The following is a 22,072-nucleotide window of genomic DNA, read 5'->3' as shown; positions in this document are numbered from 1 at the left end:
GAGATGGAGGTTGGAAACCACACCACTGTGACAGAGTTCATCATCTTGGGGTTGACAGAGGATCCTACACTTTGTTCCATCTTCTTTGTGATATTTCTAGGAATATATGTTGTCACTTTAGTGGGCAACACCAGCATCATAGCTGTAATAAGAAGCTGTTCTCAGCTTCACACCCCCATGTACCTGTTCCTCAGCCACCTGGCTTTTGTGGACATTGGGTGTTCCACAGCAGTCACACCTATAATGCTTATAGGATTCTTAGGACATGGAACTATCTTCCCTGTGGCTGGCTGTGAAGCCCAGCTATGTTTTGTGGTGACATGTGGAACCACTGAGTGCTTCCTATTGGCCGTCATGGCCTATGATCGCTATGTGGCCATCTGCTCTCCTCTGCTGTACTCCACCCACATGTCCCCCAGAGTCTGCCTTCTCTTAGTGGGGGCTTCCTACCTGGGTGGCTGTGTGAATGCTTGGACATTTACTAGTTGTTTATTGAGTCTGTCTTTCTGTGGACCAAATCAAATCGATCACTTTTTCTGTGACTTCTCCCCTTTGTTGAAACTTGCCTGCTCAGATGTCTCCTTAATTGAAATTATCCCTTCCATCTCCTCTGGCTCCATCATAGTGGTCACAGTGTTTGTCATTGCCCTGTCTTACATCTACATCCTCACCACAGTCCTGAAGATGCGCTCCTCTGAAGGGTGCCACAAGGCCTTCTCCACCTGCACCTCCCACCTCACTGCGGTCACTCTCTACTATGGGACCATCACTTTCATCTATGTGATGCCCAAGTCTAGCTATTCCACCAGCCAGAATCGAGTGGTGTCTGTGTTCTACACAGTGGTGATCCCCATGTTGAACCCCCTCATCTACAGCCTGAGGAACAGAGATGTAAAGGAGGCCCTGAGGAAGGCAACTGTCAGAATATATTCTTAGGATCTATTCTTTGAATTTAAGACTACTTATCTAGTGTTCATGTACTCATATCACACATAGTACCTACCACATGCTTCTTAACTGATTGTTTGAATTAAATAATATTTCTTTGTTCTAACTCTCACCTTTATACACCTATATCAGTTGGGAGATACCTCAAAATCAGTAAAAAATGATAGTAATAGTTAGTGCTATTATTGAACTCCTGCGAATGCCAAGCCCTCTTTCTTTATTTAATTTATTTAACAAACAATAATTTGTACTATGTGTCAGTTCCCATTCTAAACGTATTATAGCTGTGAAATCATTTATTTTGCACAACAACCCAATTAAGAGGTACCATCATTTTTATTTTACAAATAAACTGACTGGACAAAGAGATAGTCAGTAGAGTACCAATAGTCATACAGGTAAATAGACGTGAAGTCAACATTCAAATCAAGACTCCAAAACCCTGATGCTTCTACATTTAATTTTTCCAAAAAATCTGATGCTGACATTATAAATTTTGCTTACAAATGAGAAAAGAAAGTCTTAGGGAGTTCAATAATTTATTCAGATTTAGATGGATTCAATTTCTCTGTTTCTAATGCTCAATTCACTTGATCTACACTATTCCACCACAATCAGTCTACTGATGTCAGCACTGTTAATGGATGTAGAGGATTTGTTTAAGGTTATCAAACCTAAGTTGGTATACTGCATAAACTTTTTGGACAAACTTTATGCAAGATGGTCCATTTTGTCCAGACACTGGCACAACTGCAAGGCCATGAAAACTGAATTGATCCTATCCTTTGGGAAATCAGGTCTTGGCACCATCATCACTTGATTTGGCTGGAATTCTAACCATATTTAAATACACATTAAAAAAAATAGACTACTGACATAATGTGTCCTTCATTATTTATAGAGCTTTATAAAGGCATTCTAAAATCTAAACACTACAATTAGTATTTTTACAACAAGCATCATTCCATAGGACTAGATTTATAAAGAAATTAGAACTGGCAAAAAATGAGAAATTTTGTCACAGATCACTCTACATAATTGTTTTTCTAAAAAAAGATCTGCTTTTATTTACGTTATCATCATCATGAGACTAGAAAGGATGCATGTGGAGAGATTTGCTGCAATTTAGAAACTTCAAAGAAAATACTGACACAACTGTTTATGGTATCTTAAAGCAAATCTGAGAATCTGATTGTCCTTCCTCAGTGTAAGGAGGTGAGAGAGATGAGTTTGGGAGATACTAAAACAAGTTTGAAGCTGGAAGCAATGGCACACACCTATAATCCCAGAAGTTTGGGAAGCTGAGGCAGGAAGATTGCAAATAGAATATAGAAAGTGCTTCAAGTACTACATAGATGCCTATGATAAAATACAAGAAGAAAGCTCTTAACTGAAAAAAGATTTGTTTTATTTTTGAGAAAAAAAAATAGAAAAAATAAGGCAGTTAGTTATTGCTGGCTTTGAAAATAAGAATATTTCTCATTTCTAGTAACTTCCATAAAAATATTCTCAAAGTTGGAAATGGCTTCAGATCAAAGATCAAATCCAGATTGAGACTGTAAGGTCCTCTGTTAAGACCTCCAAATATCTATTGCCTTATTAAACCTTACAGTTGGACTAAGACCTTCTAAATCATGTTCTGAAGACCCTTCTTTAAAAAATAAAGCTTTTTATAAATTTTACAGGAATTTTCTCACAGCAGTCCCATAAGCCTTCAGAGAAAGAATTATCTGGAAAATTTAGAAGTGTGAATTTTGTCTAACTCAATAGAGTATAATTTGGTACACAGGAATCACCAAGTTATTTTTGACAACTCTCATGAAATTCATTTACATACTGTACAATTCACACAATCTTTCTGGAAAACTTCCAAGCCAAATCCAAGGAATATGTTATGTTGATGTAAAATAACAACTCTGCTTTGAGAAAATAAGAAAATGGTTTGTTCTGAGCCAAATCTTCACGACCATGGCCCAGGAACACAAGTTACCTGGAACAACATGGTTCTTCTGTGGAAAAAGATACACGAGCTTTTAAAGCCACAAAAGAAAGTAGGTGGGGGTAATTAAGTTGGCAGGCTACAGAGAGACAGGGAAATCTCTTCTATAGGATTTATTTACATGTTATCTTTTTTTTCTAGATTTATTTTTAAAAAGTACACATCACTTCCATGCATAAATACCATTAATCTGCAGGGTACCACTCTATAGATACTTTTTAAATTGGTGCATTTTAGGTGTTCATGTTGATGGGATTTGTTGTTACATATTCATACATGAACACTATAGACAATATAATTTGGCCAATATCACTCCCCAGCACTTCCCCCTCCCTCCTTACCTCTCATCCCTTGTTCCCTTTCCTCTACTAATCTCCCTTTTATTTTCATGAGATCTGTTCCTCCTTCTTTCCCTTTTTCCTCTCTATCTTACACATATGAAAGAAAAAATAGGACCCTTGGCACTCTGAGTTTGACTTGTTTTGCTTACCATAATGGTCTCAAGTTCCATTCATTTTCCTACAAATGACATAATTTCATTTTTCTTTAAGGATGGATAAAACTCCATTGTGTATATATACCACATTTCCTTTGTCCATTCATCCATTAATAGACATCTAGGCTGGTTTCATAGTTTTTTATTGTGAATTGTGCTGCTGTAAACATGGATATGCATATATCATGTAGCATAATGACTTTAATTCAGATGTTATCTTCAACAAGGTAAGAAAATCTTTTACAGGATTCAGATGTAATCACATTCTTAGCTGTAGAGTTGGTAGACACCTAAGGTCATCCAAGCTTGCTATATATTCTGGAAGTTTTATCTAGTAGTCATGAGAATGCTAGATCATTCCCAGAGGTTGATAATGAATGCCTATTAAAAGAGACTAAAGGTATCCTAAGTTAAATTTGGGTCTTTATCTGCAACATTCCATCTCTCCACAATCATGATATTTCAGTCAGAAAAGATCAAATAGTCTGCAGGCTCTTAAATGTAGTTTCAGTTTACAATGAGATACACTTTCTATTTTTTCATTTTATTACAAGTGATGGTATTGTAAAGCTTTCCATCAGCTCTTTAAAAATACCATATTCTAGCTGAGTGTAGTGGCACACACCTGTAATCCCAATGTCTCAGGAGACTGAGACAGGAGAATCACAAGTTCAAAGCCAGCCTCAGCAAAAACAAGGTACTAAGCAACTCAGTGAGGCCCTGTCTTTAAATAAAATAGAAAATAGGGCTGAGGATGTGGCTCAGTGGTCCAGGGCCCTTCAGTTCAATCCCTGGTACACTCTTCAAAAATTACCATATTCTTCAAACCCTCACTGCCTATGCAAAAATCAGTTAGCTCACAGAGAGCTCAATGTTGGATATATAAATCTGGGAGTCAACATTATTCAAGTGGCACTATGGTTTAAAAGTATTGTCACAATTCAGGTTTTGCCAATGTGGTGATATTTAGAGAGGGGTCCTTTCAGAGGCTATTGGGCCAGGAGAGATCCTGCATTGTGATTGGATAACTTCATAAAAGCACTTGGTGGAGGAAGTTCACTCTCTTCTGCCCTTCTGCCTCCTATCATGTGAACATACAGTGTTTTTTTCCCTTTAGAGGATGTCATTCTCACCAGACACCAAATACTGATGCCCTAATCTTGGACTTTCAGCCTCCAGAGTTCTGAGAAATTAAATTTTTTTTCTTTATAAGTTACCTAGTTTGTGAGATTCTTTTATAGCAGCACAAAATTGTGATTGGATAACTTCATAAAAGCACTTGGTCGAGGAAGTTCACTCTTGGTCGAGGAAGTTCAAAGTAATGTCTAAATGTGACTAATAATTGGCTGTACATATAAGATCATGAGGAAGAAACCAAGGATAGTCCAACAATTTAAGTTCTGGTAAAGGTTGTACATCTTCATCAATGAGGAATTTAAGTAGATAAGAGAGACAGGGAGAAGCCCCAATAAGGAATGTGAAATTACAGAATAACAAAAGAAAAGTGATTCAAAAAGACAGATGATGGGTACTTTGATGTTTTTCAAATTTGGTGACTTAGGTGATTTAATAAAAGCAGTTTCACAGGGGTGAGATTGAAGCCAGTTGGGAATGTTCTTCATATGTAACTGATAGGTGGAAAGTAATTTCAACAACATGAAGCAGAAAAGTGGGGAGAATATTTAAGGAACAGTAAGTAACTAACTCAGTTTTGCAGGGTCATTGTGGGACAATAGAGGGTCATAATCCTGGAAAAATATTATATCACATTGGGGAATTCTATAAAAGTCAGCTTAAGAAATTTAGACTTGAATTCATTAAGTTCTGTCTGATGTGTATAATTTATGGATGATAAAATAGTCTATTACTCTATATATCATCTATTTGTTTATAGTATGATAAATATACTCTTTTGTAAAAAGAAAAGTGTGATTTTTTTCAAAAAATTAAATGTTTTAAAGAATAAACATTGAAGTTTTAACAACAAATAACTTGTGGAAAATGATGTGTTATTCAGGTTATCTGAAAGAAACAGATAAGGCTTGTTCAGTCTTGATAATTGAAGGGAATTCAGTAAAGGAGTAATTTACCAGGTCATGGGAAGAATTTAGGAAAAACTAAAGATTTCAGGAATTTTAGTGTTTCCCAGGGCTAGTGACCAGTTCAAGATCTGGAAGGGCAAGAGGTATAGATGATTACAGGAACCTGGAGAGTTATGCTGAGAGGACACCTGTCAAGAGATGTAGCATTTGGTGGAAGGCCACAGCCAACCCAGGTAACCTAAAAGGGAAAGAACCAGGGGAGCACTCAGACTTCAGTCTCCTCTGCCAGGGTTTCCCAGGAGCCACAGGCAAGAGGGTCTGTAGATGGGGTTCATATTGGTCAACCTCTTTACTTTAGAGTAAAAATAGGCAGAAAAAAAAATCTGGAAAGAGGAACAGGAGACGTCTACCACTATTGGGTTGAAATTATTTTTCTATTTGTATTTTATGGTGTGTGTACATATTTTTAAAATTTATATAATATGTGAACCACGTTGTAGAACTGAAAATATTTTTAAGTTCTAAAACTAAAGTTAAAGCTAGAAGCAAGAAGAATATTTTTAAAAAATATTTTTTATAGTAGATGGACACAATACCTTTATTTTATTTTTACATGGTGCTGAGGTTTGAACCCATTGCCTCACTTGTGCTAGGCAAGCACTCTATCATTGAGCTACAACCCCAGCCCAAGAAGAATATTTCTGCCAAAGGGATTATACACAACCAAATTTAGACAGTGCAAAAGTGACTATGCCAGTGGAAAGGAAGTATAGAACTGGAAAGATAGGACAAAAATGTGCTGCAGGTATTTCTCTGGACAAAAATCACCCAAGGATGGAAGTATACAACCATAATTTGATTCCAGTTTACTGGAAGAAGTCTCTCACTCAGTGTCCAACACAGATAACCCTTTTAACCTGAGCACCTACTATATGACTTTTTCTTACCACACACTTCAAAATATTTACTCAAAATTGGTCACCAGAAGAGAAAACTGGCTGTTATTCATCCACATGCACAAATCACATAGGTAGAAATTGCTCGTGAGGCTAAGTGTGGGAAAACGGGGTCATAATGCTAGAAGACTGTTATAGTCACATTGGGATGAGGCTGGATAAATAGAGAGTGTGCTTCAGTCACCCTTAGCTGTTTTACTAAGAGGGTTCCATTTCACGCTTGAATTATTTGAAAATACTTTGTGTCATTCCTATCATTTTCTTCATATTTTAGCAGAAAATTTCTTCTAATAAAGTAGAAAAGTATACAAAGTAAGGTAAAACTAAAAAAAGCCTATAAATGTTTATACATTAAAATATTTTATATATTATATAGAAAAAAGTGAATAAATCAAAGGACAAACTTGATTATACATATGCTTCCATTTCCTCTGCATATAATTTTCATGCTGAGACTAAAGAAAAGTGTCTATTAACTTCTGTCAGAAAGTATGTTAATAAAGTAACTCATTTGTGTGAATAAATGAATTAATAAATTATAAATTAAATTTATAAATTAATTCATTTTATGATTTATAAATAAATGCCATAATGTATGTCATCCACAAAATTTTATAATAGCTAAAGTCATGTATGAATTAAATATTTTAGCTCCAATATTTAAATAACTATAAGACAGCTGAAGCCAAGAACATGAGGCAGTTGGTCAAAGACTCCTTCAGGCAAATGAGCACCACTGATTTTAGGCCTGAACAACATACTTCCAGGGAGTTCTGGCAACTGAGTGTGCCTCCAGAAGAGGCCCAAGTATCTAGAAATTGCAGCAGACCAGGAATGGCATAACCTTGGTCCTTATGAAATAGAGATTCAGCAAAAAGGTAGGGCCTGGGCCTTTGGTAGGGTGACAGGGTAAGTACATACTTTGGAGGTCGAAGATGCCAAGGCAGCTAAGATTTACCAGGTCAAGATCCTGAAACCACCGTATAGAAACAAACCTGAAATTCTATGTGCGGTTTTGTCTTCAAGAAATTTGACTACTCCTAAGCCACACAGGGGCTGGCAGGACATCAAAACACCAGGCAGAACGCATCCTGTGGGAGGCTGAAGATCTGAGCAGAGATTTTAGCCTTTTTTAGTGCTAATTTGATAGAGTTAGACCATTTAAGATGGAGGAGACGTAACATTCTAAGCTTTTGAGACTCCTAAAGGGTTATACCTTACCTTGAAGTAAGACTAAGCTAGTAATACATCATCACCAACAAAGTATAATGTCCAAGCAGCTCTGGAAATGCTATTTCTTTTCTAATACAATGCAAGTTTAGGAGTATATCGCATACTGAAATATCAGTTGTTTCTGTATGTGAATGATCTCTTTGAGTACAAGATTTCCATTTCCTCAAAGAGATCAATCCAGTGCCTTTGTTACCTGCCAGAAGAAAATCAAATAGATTTTGGAGTAAGACACTCTCATGTACAGACTCTACAATTTTTTATCCTCATTGCCCATCATTAAATTAAAAAAAAAACTGAATTTTATAGTACTCACCTAGCACGTGTGGGGTGCTGGGTTCCATCTTCAGCACCACATAAAAATAAAATAAAAGTATTGTGTCCAACTACAACTAAAACAAAATATTTTAAAAAACAGAGAAAGAGAGAAACTATAAGTTTCCAGGAGAAGATAAAAGTTATATTCCCTTAAACAAAAACAAAGACAAAAGAAAAAAGATTGATGGTTGACTTTCAAGGAAAATGATTGAAACTAGAAAACAATGAAATTTTATAAGTGCTCTAAGATTTTTAACTGGTAAAAACAAAACCCTCAAACAACAACAGCAAAAAAACATCACCAGTAGACTAGCATGAAAATGAAAAACAATATTTTTTAAGGAGGAAAAATTATGCAGGTATAGGATAGCATAAAATAAAGGAATTAAGAATACCAAAGAGCATAAACTTATAGAAAACCAGGGTAGGTATAACAGGAGAGGAAGCAACAGTTTTGAGAAATAGTGAAGAAACAGCATTAATCACATGGGCAGGTAGGTGATACCTGTAGCCTTAGTTAAAAATGGGAAAGAAAGAATTCTCTTGTAGAATCTTCTTAAAAACAACTTTATTGCAGTGTAATACACATACAGGACTTTTGACAAATGTATGCATCTATATTACCACCATCTCAAAAATAATATACAATGATTTCATGGCCCCCTCTTGTCCCTTTGTTTTTAATCTTCTCCAATACCCTGCTACAGTAAATATTTTATAAATTCTTGAGAAATGTTTATAAGCCCCTAAGTCCCAATCCATTTCAGAAGGGGAATGTTTCTCAGAAATTTATATAGATTAAGAAATTTTTAACACAACAGATCAGAATCTTTTAAAATTCCTCTCCCTGCCTATGATCTGTAGTAATTGAAAACTTTTAATAAAATTGTTTGAAATGAGTTTTTGATTTTTCGTAACAGGAATATTGATCTTCACTTACTGACTCACACCTGGCATCTTTCCAAGCCTTCATGCCCTCCTCTTCCAGGATTAGATGAATTGACGGTGAATTTTAAGGGGAAAAGTTAGTTATGCAACTGTATTATTTGACTAGGGCTATATAACAAAGTGATAATTATCTCACAGTTCTGGAGGCTAGAAGTCAAAGATCAAGGTGTTGGCAGGATTCGTTCCCTCTAAGGGCAGTGAGAGAGAATATGTTCCATGTCTCTCTCCTAGCTTCTGAAATTTGAAGGTAGTCTTTGGCATTCCTTGGCACATAGAAGCATCATCCAGATTTCCATCTTTATCTCTGCATGGCATTCTCCCTGCATGATGTCTGTGTCCAAAATCCCCCTTTTTTCAAGGACATCAGTCATACTGTATTAGGAATCCACCCTATTCCAGTAAACTCTCATCTTAACAAATTAAATTTGTAATGAACCTATTTCCAAATGCAGTTACATTCTGAAGCATTAAGGGTTAAAAGTTCAATATATGAATTTTGAGAAGACATGATTTACCCCCCAAACAACATCCCAGCCCTTCTTTTTCCCCCTTTCTCTTGGGACCAGGCCTGCCCTCAGGGCTTATGACTGTTTTGGGCCATGTTGTAAGCTGATGGGTAAAAATAGTTTCAATGGAAAGACCTGAATGTCTGTTCAGTGACAGAGAAGGAGAGAGTATCAAATTCTAGGATTCAGAGCATGAAAACAGGGCTGGGGGTTTAGCTCCATGGTAGAACCCTTGTCTAGCATGCACAAGGGTTTGGGTTTGATCCCCAGCAGTGCAAATAACCAAAAGAGAAGAACAACAGAATATGAAAACATGTGTCCACAAATAAAAAGCATGTTCCCTAATGTCATCTCTTTCATTTCTACAGGTACTATTTTGCTCTTCCATATATCTTCATTTCATTTTCACGCTTCAATTGATTCAAAACTTCTGAGAGTAAAACGAGCATAGATCTATAACCTGAACAATAAGGACTTAACAAGACAAATGCATCCACATCTCTTAAGTCTGGATGATTTTAATTACTTGAATCGTTTAGAGTTGAAACACACAGAGCCAATCCAGGCATAGAGTTATCATAATTAATTGGGAAGCATTTTAACCTCCAAACAAAAGGGGCTTAGATAAATGAGGTCAATACATAAATATTTTCCTTTTAAGAGAAGGAAAGAGAAGGAATGAGGCCAGCCATGTATAAAGGTGTGCAGTGAGGACTACTCCAAGTTTTTTGGAATACCAGTCTCACCAAGAAGTGACATTTACTGAGAAAGGAAATGGAGGAGACAGAGCAGCTTTGGAAGAAATATGATAAATTTGGTCAGAGCACACTGAGAATGAGAATCTGGGGAAAAGGCCAGTGAAGAAGTTCATGTGTTTTTCAAGAAAGACCACTCAGATGGCCATTGACCTCATGGGAGAAGATAGGGTCACTCAAGGCACCATTGGGAGGTGGTGTTGAAGGGCCAGGTGTGGAGGGCAAGGTGAAGAGGACAGCTGGAAGCAGCCTGTGAAAAACGTCAACCAGCCGAGTGCAGGTTCCCACCACAACACTAAGACGGCCCGTCGGAAACCAGGCTGAAAGCATGCCTTGAGAGGTCTCTGTTTTCCTAGGGCCATATCTGTGGTGTCTTTAGCTCCAGAAGTTTTGCTCTGAGAAGGATTATGGGTCCATAAAGATGCAGGTAAACAAGCATAAATGGGGACATAGGACCAATGGCTTTTAGGCTGAAGAAGAGGCACTATCCCTTGATCTGGTCAGAGAAGAACCCAGGAATGGGAGGTCAGCTTGTGAAATGGTCCCTTCACACTGTCTCAGGATTTGTCCAACAGTCTTGCTATACTACTAATAAAAAATTCATCAGCTTAAATGCGAATCAGAAATTATTGCAGAAGAAGTTAACACAGGAGGCAGGGAATCAATTTAGAGGCAATTGCCATAACCAGACTACATCTTCAGCAGTTTTGCAAAGCGCAGTAGGAGAAGCAGTGACACTGGATACCCCTTGAGAGATACAGAAGTGCATGGCAAATATATTTTTTTGGCTTGAACCATAATTTTCTGTATATCAGCTATTACTCAGGGAAGTCCAATGAAATGTCTGCTTCCAAAGTTCTATTCTAGAACTGATCTATGAAGACTTAATAATAAACCTCAGCTGAAATTCATTTTAGTTTCTTCTGTGCTATCTGAGTTGATTCTCATAAGGACCAAGAGCAGAATCATTCATTTTTGCTTTGGTTTAATTAAAAGGAAAATAAGTAGGTTTTTTTTTTTTTTCTGAGACATCAACATCACTGTTTCCAAAAATGTCAATATCCATTGCTCATGGCTAGGAAGGACCTTAAAGAAAGTGACCTGAACTACCTGACTTGTCAATGTTGCTGATTATTACACATCTACTGGGCATTTCTTTCCCAAATGTTATTTTACAAGATAAAACTTTCAATAAATTTGATCTTTGAAATGTCTCTATTTAAATAGGACTCTGTAATTGATAAATAGGAAAGATTTCAAGGTAGCAACTATATTCTGAAGTATTCTTACCTTGTAAAGTCCATATTTCTTTTGAATGCAGCAGCTGATAGTGTAAATGACACATTTAACTTCAAAAAATGGAAATAAACATTGGCTTTCCATATTGACAAGGAGCAGTCCGCTGACATGAAGTAATTAAGTTAATGATAAATATCATTAAAATATCAAGCACCAATGTCCCCCAAATCATTGATTTTGTTATTTGTGGATTTATATCTGATTTAATTCAAGAAAACCAATGTCTTCTAGCCATCAATTTTCTCATGGCCTCTTTCACTTCCTTGTTCCTCAGACTATAGATGAGAGGGTTCAACATGGGGATCACCACTGTGTAGATCACAGAGGCCACTTTGACCTGATCAGCTGAGTAGCTTGACTTGGGCATTACATACACAAACAAAACTGTCCCATAAAACAGAGTGACTGCGGTGAGGTGAGAAGTGCAGGTAGAGAAAGCCTTGTTCCTTCCCTCGGTGGAGCGCATCTTCACAATGGAGTGGAGGATGTATATGTAGGACACAATTATGGTAAACAATGTGCTTATCAGAACAGAGGCAGAAGAGATGGCAGGAGAAATCTCAGCGATGTAAACATGGCCACAAGAAAGCTTCAGGAGTGGGAAGAGGTCACAGAAAAAGTGGTTGATTTTATTTGGGCCACAGAAGGACAGGTTCATCAAACAGCCTGTAAATGATGATGCATTCATGCAACCACCCAGGTAGGATGCCCCCAACAGAAGGAAGCAGACCAGTGGGGACATCTGGGTGGAGTACAGCAGGGGAGAACAGATGGCTACATATCGGTCATAGGCCATGGTGGCCAGGAGAAAGCACTCTGTTGTCCCAAAAGTGACATCTGAGCCGAGCTGGGCTATGCAGCCTGTGAGAGGGATAGTAGTTTTTTCTCTTAAGAAACTGATGAGCATTATTGGTGTAACTGACGTGGAATATCCTATGTCCACAAAGGCCAAGTGGCTGAGGAAGAGGTACATTGGGGTGTGAAGCTGCGGGCTGCTTCGGATTAACAGGATTATGCTGATATTCCCCACTATGGTCACTGCATACACTGCTAGGAAAACCACAAAGAGGATGGCACATAGTGTGCGATTGTCTGTTAATCCCAAAATGATGAACTCTGTCACTGCCGTATTGTTTTCAGTCTCCATCTCTCCATTTAATGGTGCCTACCAAAACCAGAACCAGAGGCAGTTTAACTGGCTGAAATGACCCCATGATTAATGTGTGCACCTAAATATAAGCTTGCAGTTAAGTTTTTAAAAATGGCAAATTTTGTTTCACTTATATAATACTTTGGGTACACAAGTTTTCTTTTCAAATTCTATAAAATATTAAAATTGAAAACTCAATTATCTTAGAACCCAGATATTAGATTTCTAATTGTGCACCATAGAGCAAGTCTAATCCCTATGTGCACAAGAAATATATAAATGGATGTTTACAACACTGATGGTAATAAGATAACTATAAATAACTTAAATGTTCATGGGAAGGCCAGCTCTTAGTTTTTCCATTCCCATCCCAATGTACCTCTGCCCTATGTTCTCTATTTAGTAAATGCTCTCTCTATTTATGCAGCTTACTGGGCCAATAAAGATAGAATTGACTTGGATATCTCTTTCTTTCTGACTTTCTCACTTTCTTGGAATAATAATCATACTGTTAATTATTATAATCAATACCAAGAGCTGGCTCGTGTCTATATTCAAGATGGAAAGGCCAAACAGAATTTTTAGTACTGTTATGAGATATTTCATAATGTGTCCTAGATTATTTCTTTATCATACCTTTTTATGCTTATGGGATTGTGTGAAGCAATAACAGTCTAGGTGACATTATGGACTAGCATTATAACTAAATAGAAATACTTGGTGACTTGCATTAGGTTATTTTTAGTTTTGCCAGTTCCAATAAGCAATGGTATGGAAATAAGTAGTAAGGGCACTTGACACAAGCAGGAGGATTAGGGAGGTCAGGGTGTTGTAGCTAGCTAGGAAAGTGAGAAAATTACATTGAAAGAAAGATTATAATTAGCATTTCAGAATAATGGTTCTGAAATATAGCACATGAGCAAAGACAGGAGAGAATGCTAGTCACATTCATCCTTTTCCAAGACTATAATCTAAAGACCAGCATATTCTTTAGAATAATTTTATTTTCCTTCAAAAACCCCTACTTGAAGAATAATTTTTTAAATGTTTTTTTAGTTGTAGTTGGACACAATACCTGTATTTTATTTATTTTTATGTGGTGCTGAAGATCAAATCCAGGGTCTTGTACATGCTAGGCGAGTGCTCTACTGCTGAGCCCCAGCCTCAGCCCCTAAAGAATATTTTTAAAAATGCATATGTAACTATCAGCAACCATGCTCTGAGCCAAAGATTCTGTCAAATTGTATACTATCAACATCACATAGGAGTAAGTGTCAGAATTCTCAGATTCTTTTTTATCTAGACAAAGACTCAAACCAGAAATATATTTTTAAAGAAAATAGGCATATAAAAGACACTCATATTTCTAAAGTTGGATTATGATGCCAGATATTAGATTCCTGCTTGTGTACCATAGAGCAAGTCTAATCCCTATGTGCACAAGAAATATATAAATGGATATTTACAACACTGATTGTAATAACATAATCTATAAATAACTTAAATGTTCATGGGAAGGCCAGCTCTTAGTTTAGTGATGTGTAGAAATATCATGGACTTTGGGGCCATGAAAACCTGGCATTAGTTTCTAACTCTACTTCTTATAGTATATGGAATCATGAGAATATTATAAGAATTTCTTGATTTTCTGTTTTCTTATCTGTAAAAAAGTAGATACATACCTCATGTGATTCTTGTGTTAATTTGTATGATGTAGATAAGACACCAAGCCCTGTTTTCAAAGTAGAGGAATAACAAATAGGACCTCAATTTCTAACAGTTTCTTTGAAATAGTAATTTGTTATTTCTGGAAAGTACAGGAGAATGAAATATTTCTATGTTGTTAAAAAAATAAGAAGTATAAACTAGTTAAATCTACTTAAAATGACTAATATGCTTGCAGCAGTTTGTGGCACTGCTGAAATGTGGCCATATTCAGTGGCCCAGGTATGCATGCCACCTACACTTAGAGATAATTTGGGTTTGGTTTACAAAGATGCATCCAATAGAATTGCAATATTATTTTCATAGAAGTGACATAAACTTTAAAAATAATATATTTCTACATTTTTTGTAGTAGGGATTTAACCCAGGGATGCTTTACCATTGAGCTACATCCTAAGTCATTTTTATTTTTCATTTTGAGACAAGGTCTCACTAAGTTGCTGAGGGCCTGGATAAACTGCTGGTCTTGAACTTGCAATTCTCCTGTCTATCTCCTGAGTCACTGGGATTACAGGCCTGTGCCACCACAACCAGTTTTTCCCATATTTTATAGATTTGTCCTAGACATGATATGCGTTACACTGATTACTGGTAGACATAATAACTCTCTCTTTCTCTGTATGTTATCTACTCTGGTCCACTATTGTGTGTGCTTTCAAATAGAACAATAAAGGTTACACTAACATTTTTTAAGACTCTGACATATATAGTTTCTGCATTGCCTGTTCACTTGTCATCACCACCATTAGCTTGTGGTGTTCTTTAACTATGACTACATAACACAATATTCACTAGGTTAAAAGTCAGGTTCCTTTTATCCTGAATTGGAGAGTCCATAGGAAATTCTTTTTTGGAAAAAGGCTAAGCCTGATGATCTACATTTGGAGGATCTAGCAGCTCAAACATCTTGACTTCAACAAATTAGGAAATGGACATGTTGTGAGGTTCCTTGTGTCCTAGAAAGGCAGTTCATTTAGGTTTTAAAAAAACATGACTGTCCAGGTTCTTGGCCTTTCCACCAAAGAATTGAGCCAGACAGCAGAAGTTAGCGAGGAAGAGTTTATTGAAAGCAAAAGTATAATCTGGGAGTGTACTGGGAGTGGGCCGAGCTGTGAAGTAGCTCAAGTTCCCATCAACGCAGTGGAGATTGCTTTTTTTGGTATGTGCTAGCTCTCCACTTCTCTCCTGTGTGGATTTGGGGTTGATTGGCACCTTGATTGACAGCTGAACCTGACACAATTTCTTTTATACTGTAAAATAGTAAGTTTCTGCCTGCCCCCTTCCCCTGGAAAATGCATAAAAGAGGAACAAATTGAAATGCTAAAAATATGTTGACAAGCAAAGAGTTAAATTTAGGTCAGTCCCTCGGGCTATTTCATATAAAGGGCTTTCCCTTCAGGGGCTTGAATTTCTCCTTGTGGTCATCTAACTTCTTCCCTTTAACCTCACAAAGACCCAGTTTTGTCTCAGAGGCTGGGCTTCAGGTGGAGTGTCAGGGGGGTGGCAACCTCCCTTCTGCTTTTTCTGTTCCTTCCCATGCCCTATCTCCTACCTAACGTGACTGTGACTGATGAGTGACACAAATAGGTAGTCAATGAGTCCATAAAAACATCCCAGATCACATCTGGGAGAATTAAATTCCTTTCATTCCTGTCTTTCCACTAACATTTTGTTCACAACTCTTGACTACTACTACTACTTTTCTTTTAAAAATCCTTTAAAAATCTTCCTCTTTCCCTGGTGTGAAGATACAGTCTCTATGACTGTTTTTGTATCCATATTTAATGGTCCAGTACTAGAAATACAGGAGGCATAAAATAGACATTTGTTGAATTCATGTTAAATCATTTTTTTTAATCTATGCTATGGCCAATTAAAATAGTAACTCTGACATCTCTATCTTTACTCAAGAGTCAAGGGTGTAGCTCTGTGGTAGAGTATGTGACTAAAATTATTCATCTTGTTTAACTCAAAGTTTGTGCCTATGGATGAGTAACTCCCCATGTCCCCTACCCTCAGGTGTTGGACCCACAATTCTATTCTTTCAGTCAGTGAACTTGACTATTTTAGATACTTTATTTAAGTGGAATCATGTAGCACCAGTCCTTCTGTGACTGGTTTATTTCATTTTGCATAATATCTTAAAGGACATTGAAGTTGCATATCACAGAATTTCCTTTTCTTTTAAGCTGAATAAAATTCCACTGTATGTATATGCCACATTTTCTTTATCCATTCACCTGTCAAAGGCGATTTAGTCAGTCTTTACATCTTAGCTATTTTGAACAGTGCTGCAATGAACATGGATTAATTGAATCCAGAAAATACTGATTTCAATTATTTTGGACAAATACTCAGAAGACATGTTTCTGGATCATACAGTGTTTTTTATTCTTAATTTTTAAATGAACCCTTATATTGTATTCCTTGGGGGGGACTGTTGAGAGCCACAGCGGGTCAGAATGACGCCTGGCATTTGCCAGAGGGAATGTTTGAAAGGTGATGCCAGCGAACCATTGAGATGATGACTTGAGTTAAGCTATATATAATTGCTGTGATGCTGGATTGATTGTATTGTATATTTGACCTTTACTGTCAGGCAAGGGGGCGTTGCTTGGGGAAGGTCCGGAGGAGGGATTTCCGGTTGGTGTGTGGTGTGTCCTGGGAGAAGGCCGTGTGTGTGGCGTTCGAGGGAGTTCGGAAATAAAGTTTGTCCCTGCTTGAGTGGCTCGTGATTTGTGCCCAGCCAGACTGCGGCAGGGGACTGTACCATTTTTCATTCCCACCAATGGTGTACAGACTCTAAGTTCCCCATATCCATGAACACACTTCTTGTCTTTTTTAAAAAAATAATAGCAATTTATGCAAGCATGAGACAACATCTAATTTTGTACTTGATTTACATTCAAGTAATGACAAGTGACATTGATCATCTTTTAATTATCCAGTGGCTATTTTTGTCTTCTTTGGAAGAGATATAATTTTATGTAGCTATTTATATGTCTTCTTAGTTCATTTTTAATTGGGTTATTAGAGGGTTTTTTTAGTTATTGAGTTAAAAGTGTTCCTTATATGTTTTGGAAATTAAATCTTTATCAGGTACATGCAAATATTTTCTCATTTCTCAGAATGCCTTTTCACTCTGATGATAGTTTTCTTTGCTGAGAAGGAGCTTTTTAGTTTGACACAGTCCTTTTGTCTATCTTTGCTTTCATTGCCTGTGCTTTGGGTCAATTTAAAAAGAAAAAATCATTGCCCAGAGCAATGTCGTGAAGCTGCCCCCTATGTTTTGTTTTAGAAATTTTTTAGTTTCCAATCTTACATTAAGTCTTTACCCATTTTGAGTTTAGTTTTGCAAATGGTATAAGATAGAGGTCTAATTTGATCCATTTATATTCACTTATTTAATTTCCCAATACCATTTGTTGAGGAGATTTTCCATTCTCCATTATGTAGTCATGGCACTTAAGTATCATTTGAGCATGCCTGTAAGGTTTATATATGAAATTCCTATCTATTCTTCTGATCATATGTCTATCTTTATGCCAGTATCATACTGTTTCAATTATTGTAAAGGTATTTTGAAAGTATGATGCTTCAGCTTTGTTCTTTTTTCTCAAGATTATTTTGGCTATTTGGAGTCCTTGTGGTTCCATATGAGTTTTAGGATTAATTTTTTCACTTATGGCAAGAATATAATTGGGATTTGATAAGGATTGTCTTGATTCTTCTATAAATTGCTTTGAGTAATGTGAACATTTTAACAATATTAGGTCTTCCAATCCATGAACACAGATGCCTTTTCATTTGGTTATATTTTCTACCATTACATTCATCAATGTTTTGCAGGTGTCAGGGTACAGATCTTTTCTTTCCTTAGTTTATTCCTATGCATTTTACTCTTTTGGACTATTTTAGAATAGGATTATTTCTTGATTTCTTTTCAAATAGTCCATTGTTAATGTATAGAAAAGCAGCTGATATTTTTGTTTTTGATCTTACAACTTTATTGAATTCCTTTATTAATTCTGACAGCTTTTTGGATGAATATTTATCTTTTGACTATGGATTTTTGTCCATTTATGTTTAAAGTAATTATTGATAAGTAAGGACTTACTAGTGCCATTTTGCTAATTATTTTCTCTTTCATGGTTCATCTTTTCCTGTTCTACTGTCTTCCTTCATGATTTGTTGATTTTTTTATAGTAACATTCTTTGATTCCTTTCTCTTTTTTTGTCTTCATAGGTGTTTTCTTTGCAATTATCATAAGGTTTATAAAATATCTTATAGTTATAACTATTTTAGGCTGATAATCTTAATTATACAGAAAACTCTACACTTGCCAGGCATGAGGACTTATGCCTGTAATCCCAGTGATTCTGGAGGATGAAGCAGGAGGAAAATAAGTATGAGGCCAGCCTGGGCAACTTAATGAGACTCTGTCTCAAAATAAAAAATAAAAAGGGTTGAAGATGCATTCAGTGATAGAGTACCCCCAGGTTCAATCGCCAGCACCATCTTCCTGGTATCACTTCCCTTATCTTCCATTCTTATCAGAAAGAAGAATTCATGTGAGACAGATACTGTATACATTTATAATTTTGCCCAGAGTACTTTATCAAATATAATCTTAGTATAGTAGGAATAGGTTATGTATCTTCTCAACAACCTATAAGGAAAAAAATGGGAGAAATGACCACTTGAAGTTAGGTTGGAGTTGGGAGAAGAAGGTTGAAGGTAAATGGTTGCCAAGAGTTATTACTGGGAAAATTACATCAGTAAAGAAAAGGTATAGTAGTATAAGTATAGTGCAAAAATTTTAAGGAAAAAATTGTTAAAAAAAATGAACTAGATGCCTAACTAACAGGGTATTATATAATTAAAAAGTCTTGAAATAATAAAATGATAGAAATGAGAACATATTAGCTGTTGCCAGAAGTTAAGGAGAGGATGAGAATGGAAGGAAAGTAATTGGGTTATAAAAGGTAGCATGGGTGATCTTTATGGTGATGTAAATATTCTACATCTTGATGGTATCACTGTCAATATACTAGTTGGAATATTGCATGATAATTTTACAATATGTTATTATTGGGTAAAAGGAATATAGGATTTCTGAATTGTTATTATTTCTTACAATTGTATGTGACTCTCCAATTATTTTAAAATAAAGAGTTCAATTAAAAAGCAAAGGTAAAACCATCTAGAAATACAAAAATCTCATAAGCACTTAATTCTTCTAGAAAGATTTCTATATTTAATTGAAATTGTGTCTAGAACACTGTACCTTTGCTTACCCTTGTAAGTATAATTAGAATGGTTTTAGTAATCCATCAGAATTTTTCATATAAAAAAGTCTAATGCACACAAAAAAATCCATTACTATTAGACAATCCTTTTATATTGGAATGTGCATCTGCAATTTTCATCATCCTAATGAATTTTCACACACGAGTAATTGTACTCAAGAGGTTATATCCCAAAAGATCTAACTTCTCATAAATATAGCCTTGCTTTACACTGAAAATTCTTTATTAGTTGTTCTTATTGTTGAGGTACATACATCTACAGGTAATAGTGTTCCCTTTCTATTGATACAGAAAGGTTTGTTTCTCATTTATATATTAGAAGTTAAGAATTGGTAATTTTAAGGTACTATTTTTTGCTCATACCCATATTTCTATTATCAGTGCTTGTTATTATTACATATATTGTCTTATTAAAAATAAGAATCCTGTGAGGTATGTTTTTTTTAAAAAAAACAAAGTAATGATGGGTGTTGAATAGTTTATACAAATTGTCTAAGATTCCATAGATTGTCAGTGACAAAGCAGGAGCCGGATCCCAAGTCTGTAAGGCTCCAAAACTCATGGCATTTCTGCCTAACATGTTGCTTCTGTGCCATAATGACACCAAAATAAGCTACTGGTATTTTACTTAAAAGGTTAAACTTTGTTCAGCTTTGGCAAAATTCCTTCTTATCTCCCATACAAAGATAAGGACAGTAGCACTTTGAAGTTCAGACACATAAGTGTATGGTGTTCATGATAATAGTTATTTATCAGTTATGTTACATATACAGGATTTAAGTATCTTTGTTAATAATTGAAAGGTAATAATGTGGCTGGCTGAGCACATGGGTATTGAGGCCAGTGATTTCTTGAAATCAGCTGATTTCTGGAAAGAAAAGAAAAATAGTTGTTCTATTCTGGTTCACCTTTATTCTTCACAGAACACCTGAACTAACAATATGACCCACACATGATTTGAGTGTGTTTAAAAAAGGCGGGTGGGTCGGGTTGGGGGGGGGAGGGATGTGCATATTCCTGGCCATGAATTGATGGGCATTTATTTTATCAAGTTTTTGCATGAGGTATTATATGAAAATATTTTTCCCCAAATTTGCAAATGAGTGTTTATGTTTTGGGAATTTACATTATACAATGATTGTAAAAGTAAGTATGCAAAGGATACTATTTTATTCCACTCTAACAGCTACTTGTTTTTCTTTCAGTGGGGACCATTCCCAATATAAATGGGGACTGGAAACTGCACAATGGTGACAGAGTTCATTATTTTGGGGTTGACAGAGAATGCTATAATTTGTACCATTTTGTTTGTTGTGTTTGTAGGAATTTATGTTGTCACCTTAGTGGGCAATGTCACCATAATCATGTTAATCAGAAGCAGCTCTCAACTACATACCCCAATGTACATTTTCCTCTGCCATCTGGCCTTTGTAGACATTGGGTACTCCTCATCAGTCACACCTGTCATGCTCACAGGCTTCCTTAGGAAGGGAACTTTTATTCCTGTGGCTGGTTGTGTAGCTCAACTCTGTTCTGTGGTGACTTTTGGGACAGCTGAGTGCTTCCTGCTGGCTGCCATTGGCCTACGATCTCTACGTGGCCATCTGCTCGCCCCTGCTCTACTCCACCCACATGTTCCCTGGAGTCTGCATGCTCTTAGTGGGGGCTTCCTACCTATGTGGATGTGTGAATGCTTGGACATTTACTGGCTGTTTACTAAGTCTGTCTTTCTGTGGACCCAATAAAGTCAATCATTTTTTCTGTGACTATTCACCACTTTTAAAGCTTTCTTGTTCTCATGATTTTACTTCAGAAATAATTCCAGCCATCTCTTCAGGCTCCATCATTGTGGTCACTGTGTTTGTTATTGCTGTCTCTTATGTCTACATCCTTTTCTCAATCCTGAGGATGTGCTCCACCAAGGGGCGCCACAAGGCCTTCTCCACCTGCACCTCCCACCTCACTGCAGTCATTCTGTTCTATGGGACCATTACCTTCATTTATGTGATGCCCAAGTCCAGCTACTCCACTGACCAGAACAAGGTGGTGTCTGTGTTCTACACGGTGGTGATCCCCATGCTGAACCCCCTCATCTACAGTCTCAGAAACAAGGAGGTTAAAGAGGCTTTGAGAAAATTGATGACTAGAACTCATTGGTGGTCCTGAAAAATTTGACTTGAATAATAAATACAATATAATGAGGACCCCCTCTTGCAGGTGAAAGAACAATATACTAAGAAAATTACGTGTATGTTTAAAGAATTCTAGACCCATAAATCTCATTGTCCCATTCTTAAGATAATTTTCTGTGTAAAAAAATGTGAATCTAATAATATGGGAACATCTAGTCAAATAAGCTTGCTTTATCCTTTCTCTTTCTACCATTTCTT

General features: G+C 36.4%; 2 protein-coding genes and 1 pseudogene across 3 annotated transcripts; 2 read left to right on the top strand and 1 right to left on the bottom strand.

The window, feature by feature from the left end:
• LOC144254422 (olfactory receptor 5P1-like) lies at positions 1–936 on the top strand. Its single transcript, XM_077797582.1, has one exon. It carries the CDS (start codon positions 4–6, stop codon positions 934–936), a length of 933 nt encoding a protein of 310 aa, XP_077653708.1. The 5' UTR covers positions 1–3.
• Positions 937–11,705: 10,769 nt separating this feature from the next.
• Positions 11,706–18,498, bottom strand: LOC144254421 (olfactory receptor 5P4). Of its 2 annotated transcripts, none has more exons than XM_077797580.1 (2): positions 18,490–18,498; positions 11,706–12,644 (listed from the first exon to the last, which is right to left on the bottom strand). In XM_077797580.1, the coding sequence occupies exons 1-2, from the start codon at positions 18,496–18,498 to the stop codon at positions 11,706–11,708; spliced, it is 948 nt and encodes a 315-aa protein (XP_077653706.1). The 2 variants fall into 2 exon arrangements, with proteins under 2 accessions (XP_077653706.1, XP_077653707.1); XM_077797581.1 differs by lacking the exon at positions 18,490–18,498 and adding an exon at positions 17,561–17,587.
• A 2,410-nt stretch (positions 18,499–20,908) lies between these two features.
• Positions 20,909–21,848, top strand: LOC144254471 (olfactory receptor 5P80-like; annotated as a pseudogene).
• The last annotated feature ends 224 nt before the right edge of the window (positions 21,849–22,072 follow it).

Source organism: Urocitellus parryii, chromosome 4 (genome assembly GCF_045843805.1).
Source record: "Urocitellus parryii isolate mUroPar1 chromosome 4, mUroPar1.hap1, whole genome shotgun sequence".
Classification (NCBI taxonomy): domain Eukaryota; kingdom Metazoa; phylum Chordata; class Mammalia; order Rodentia; family Sciuridae; genus Urocitellus; species Urocitellus parryii.
The sequence above is the reverse complement of the archived record's forward strand: the minus strand, read 5'-3'. Positions and strand labels throughout refer to the sequence as shown.

Bases quoted from the DNA above. Each gene is read 5' to 3' on its own strand.
- LOC144254422 (XM_077797582.1), top strand. From the start codon at position 4: ATGGAGGTTGGAAACCACACCACTGTGACAGAGTTCATCATCTTGGGG.
- LOC144254421 (XM_077797581.1), bottom strand. From the start codon at position 17,587: ATGAAAGCAAAGATAGACAAAAGGACT. The intron at 12,645-17,560 runs GTGTCAAACTAA...TTAAATGGAGAG, and splicing joins CAAAGATAGACAAAAGGACT to ATGGAGACTGAAAACAATAC.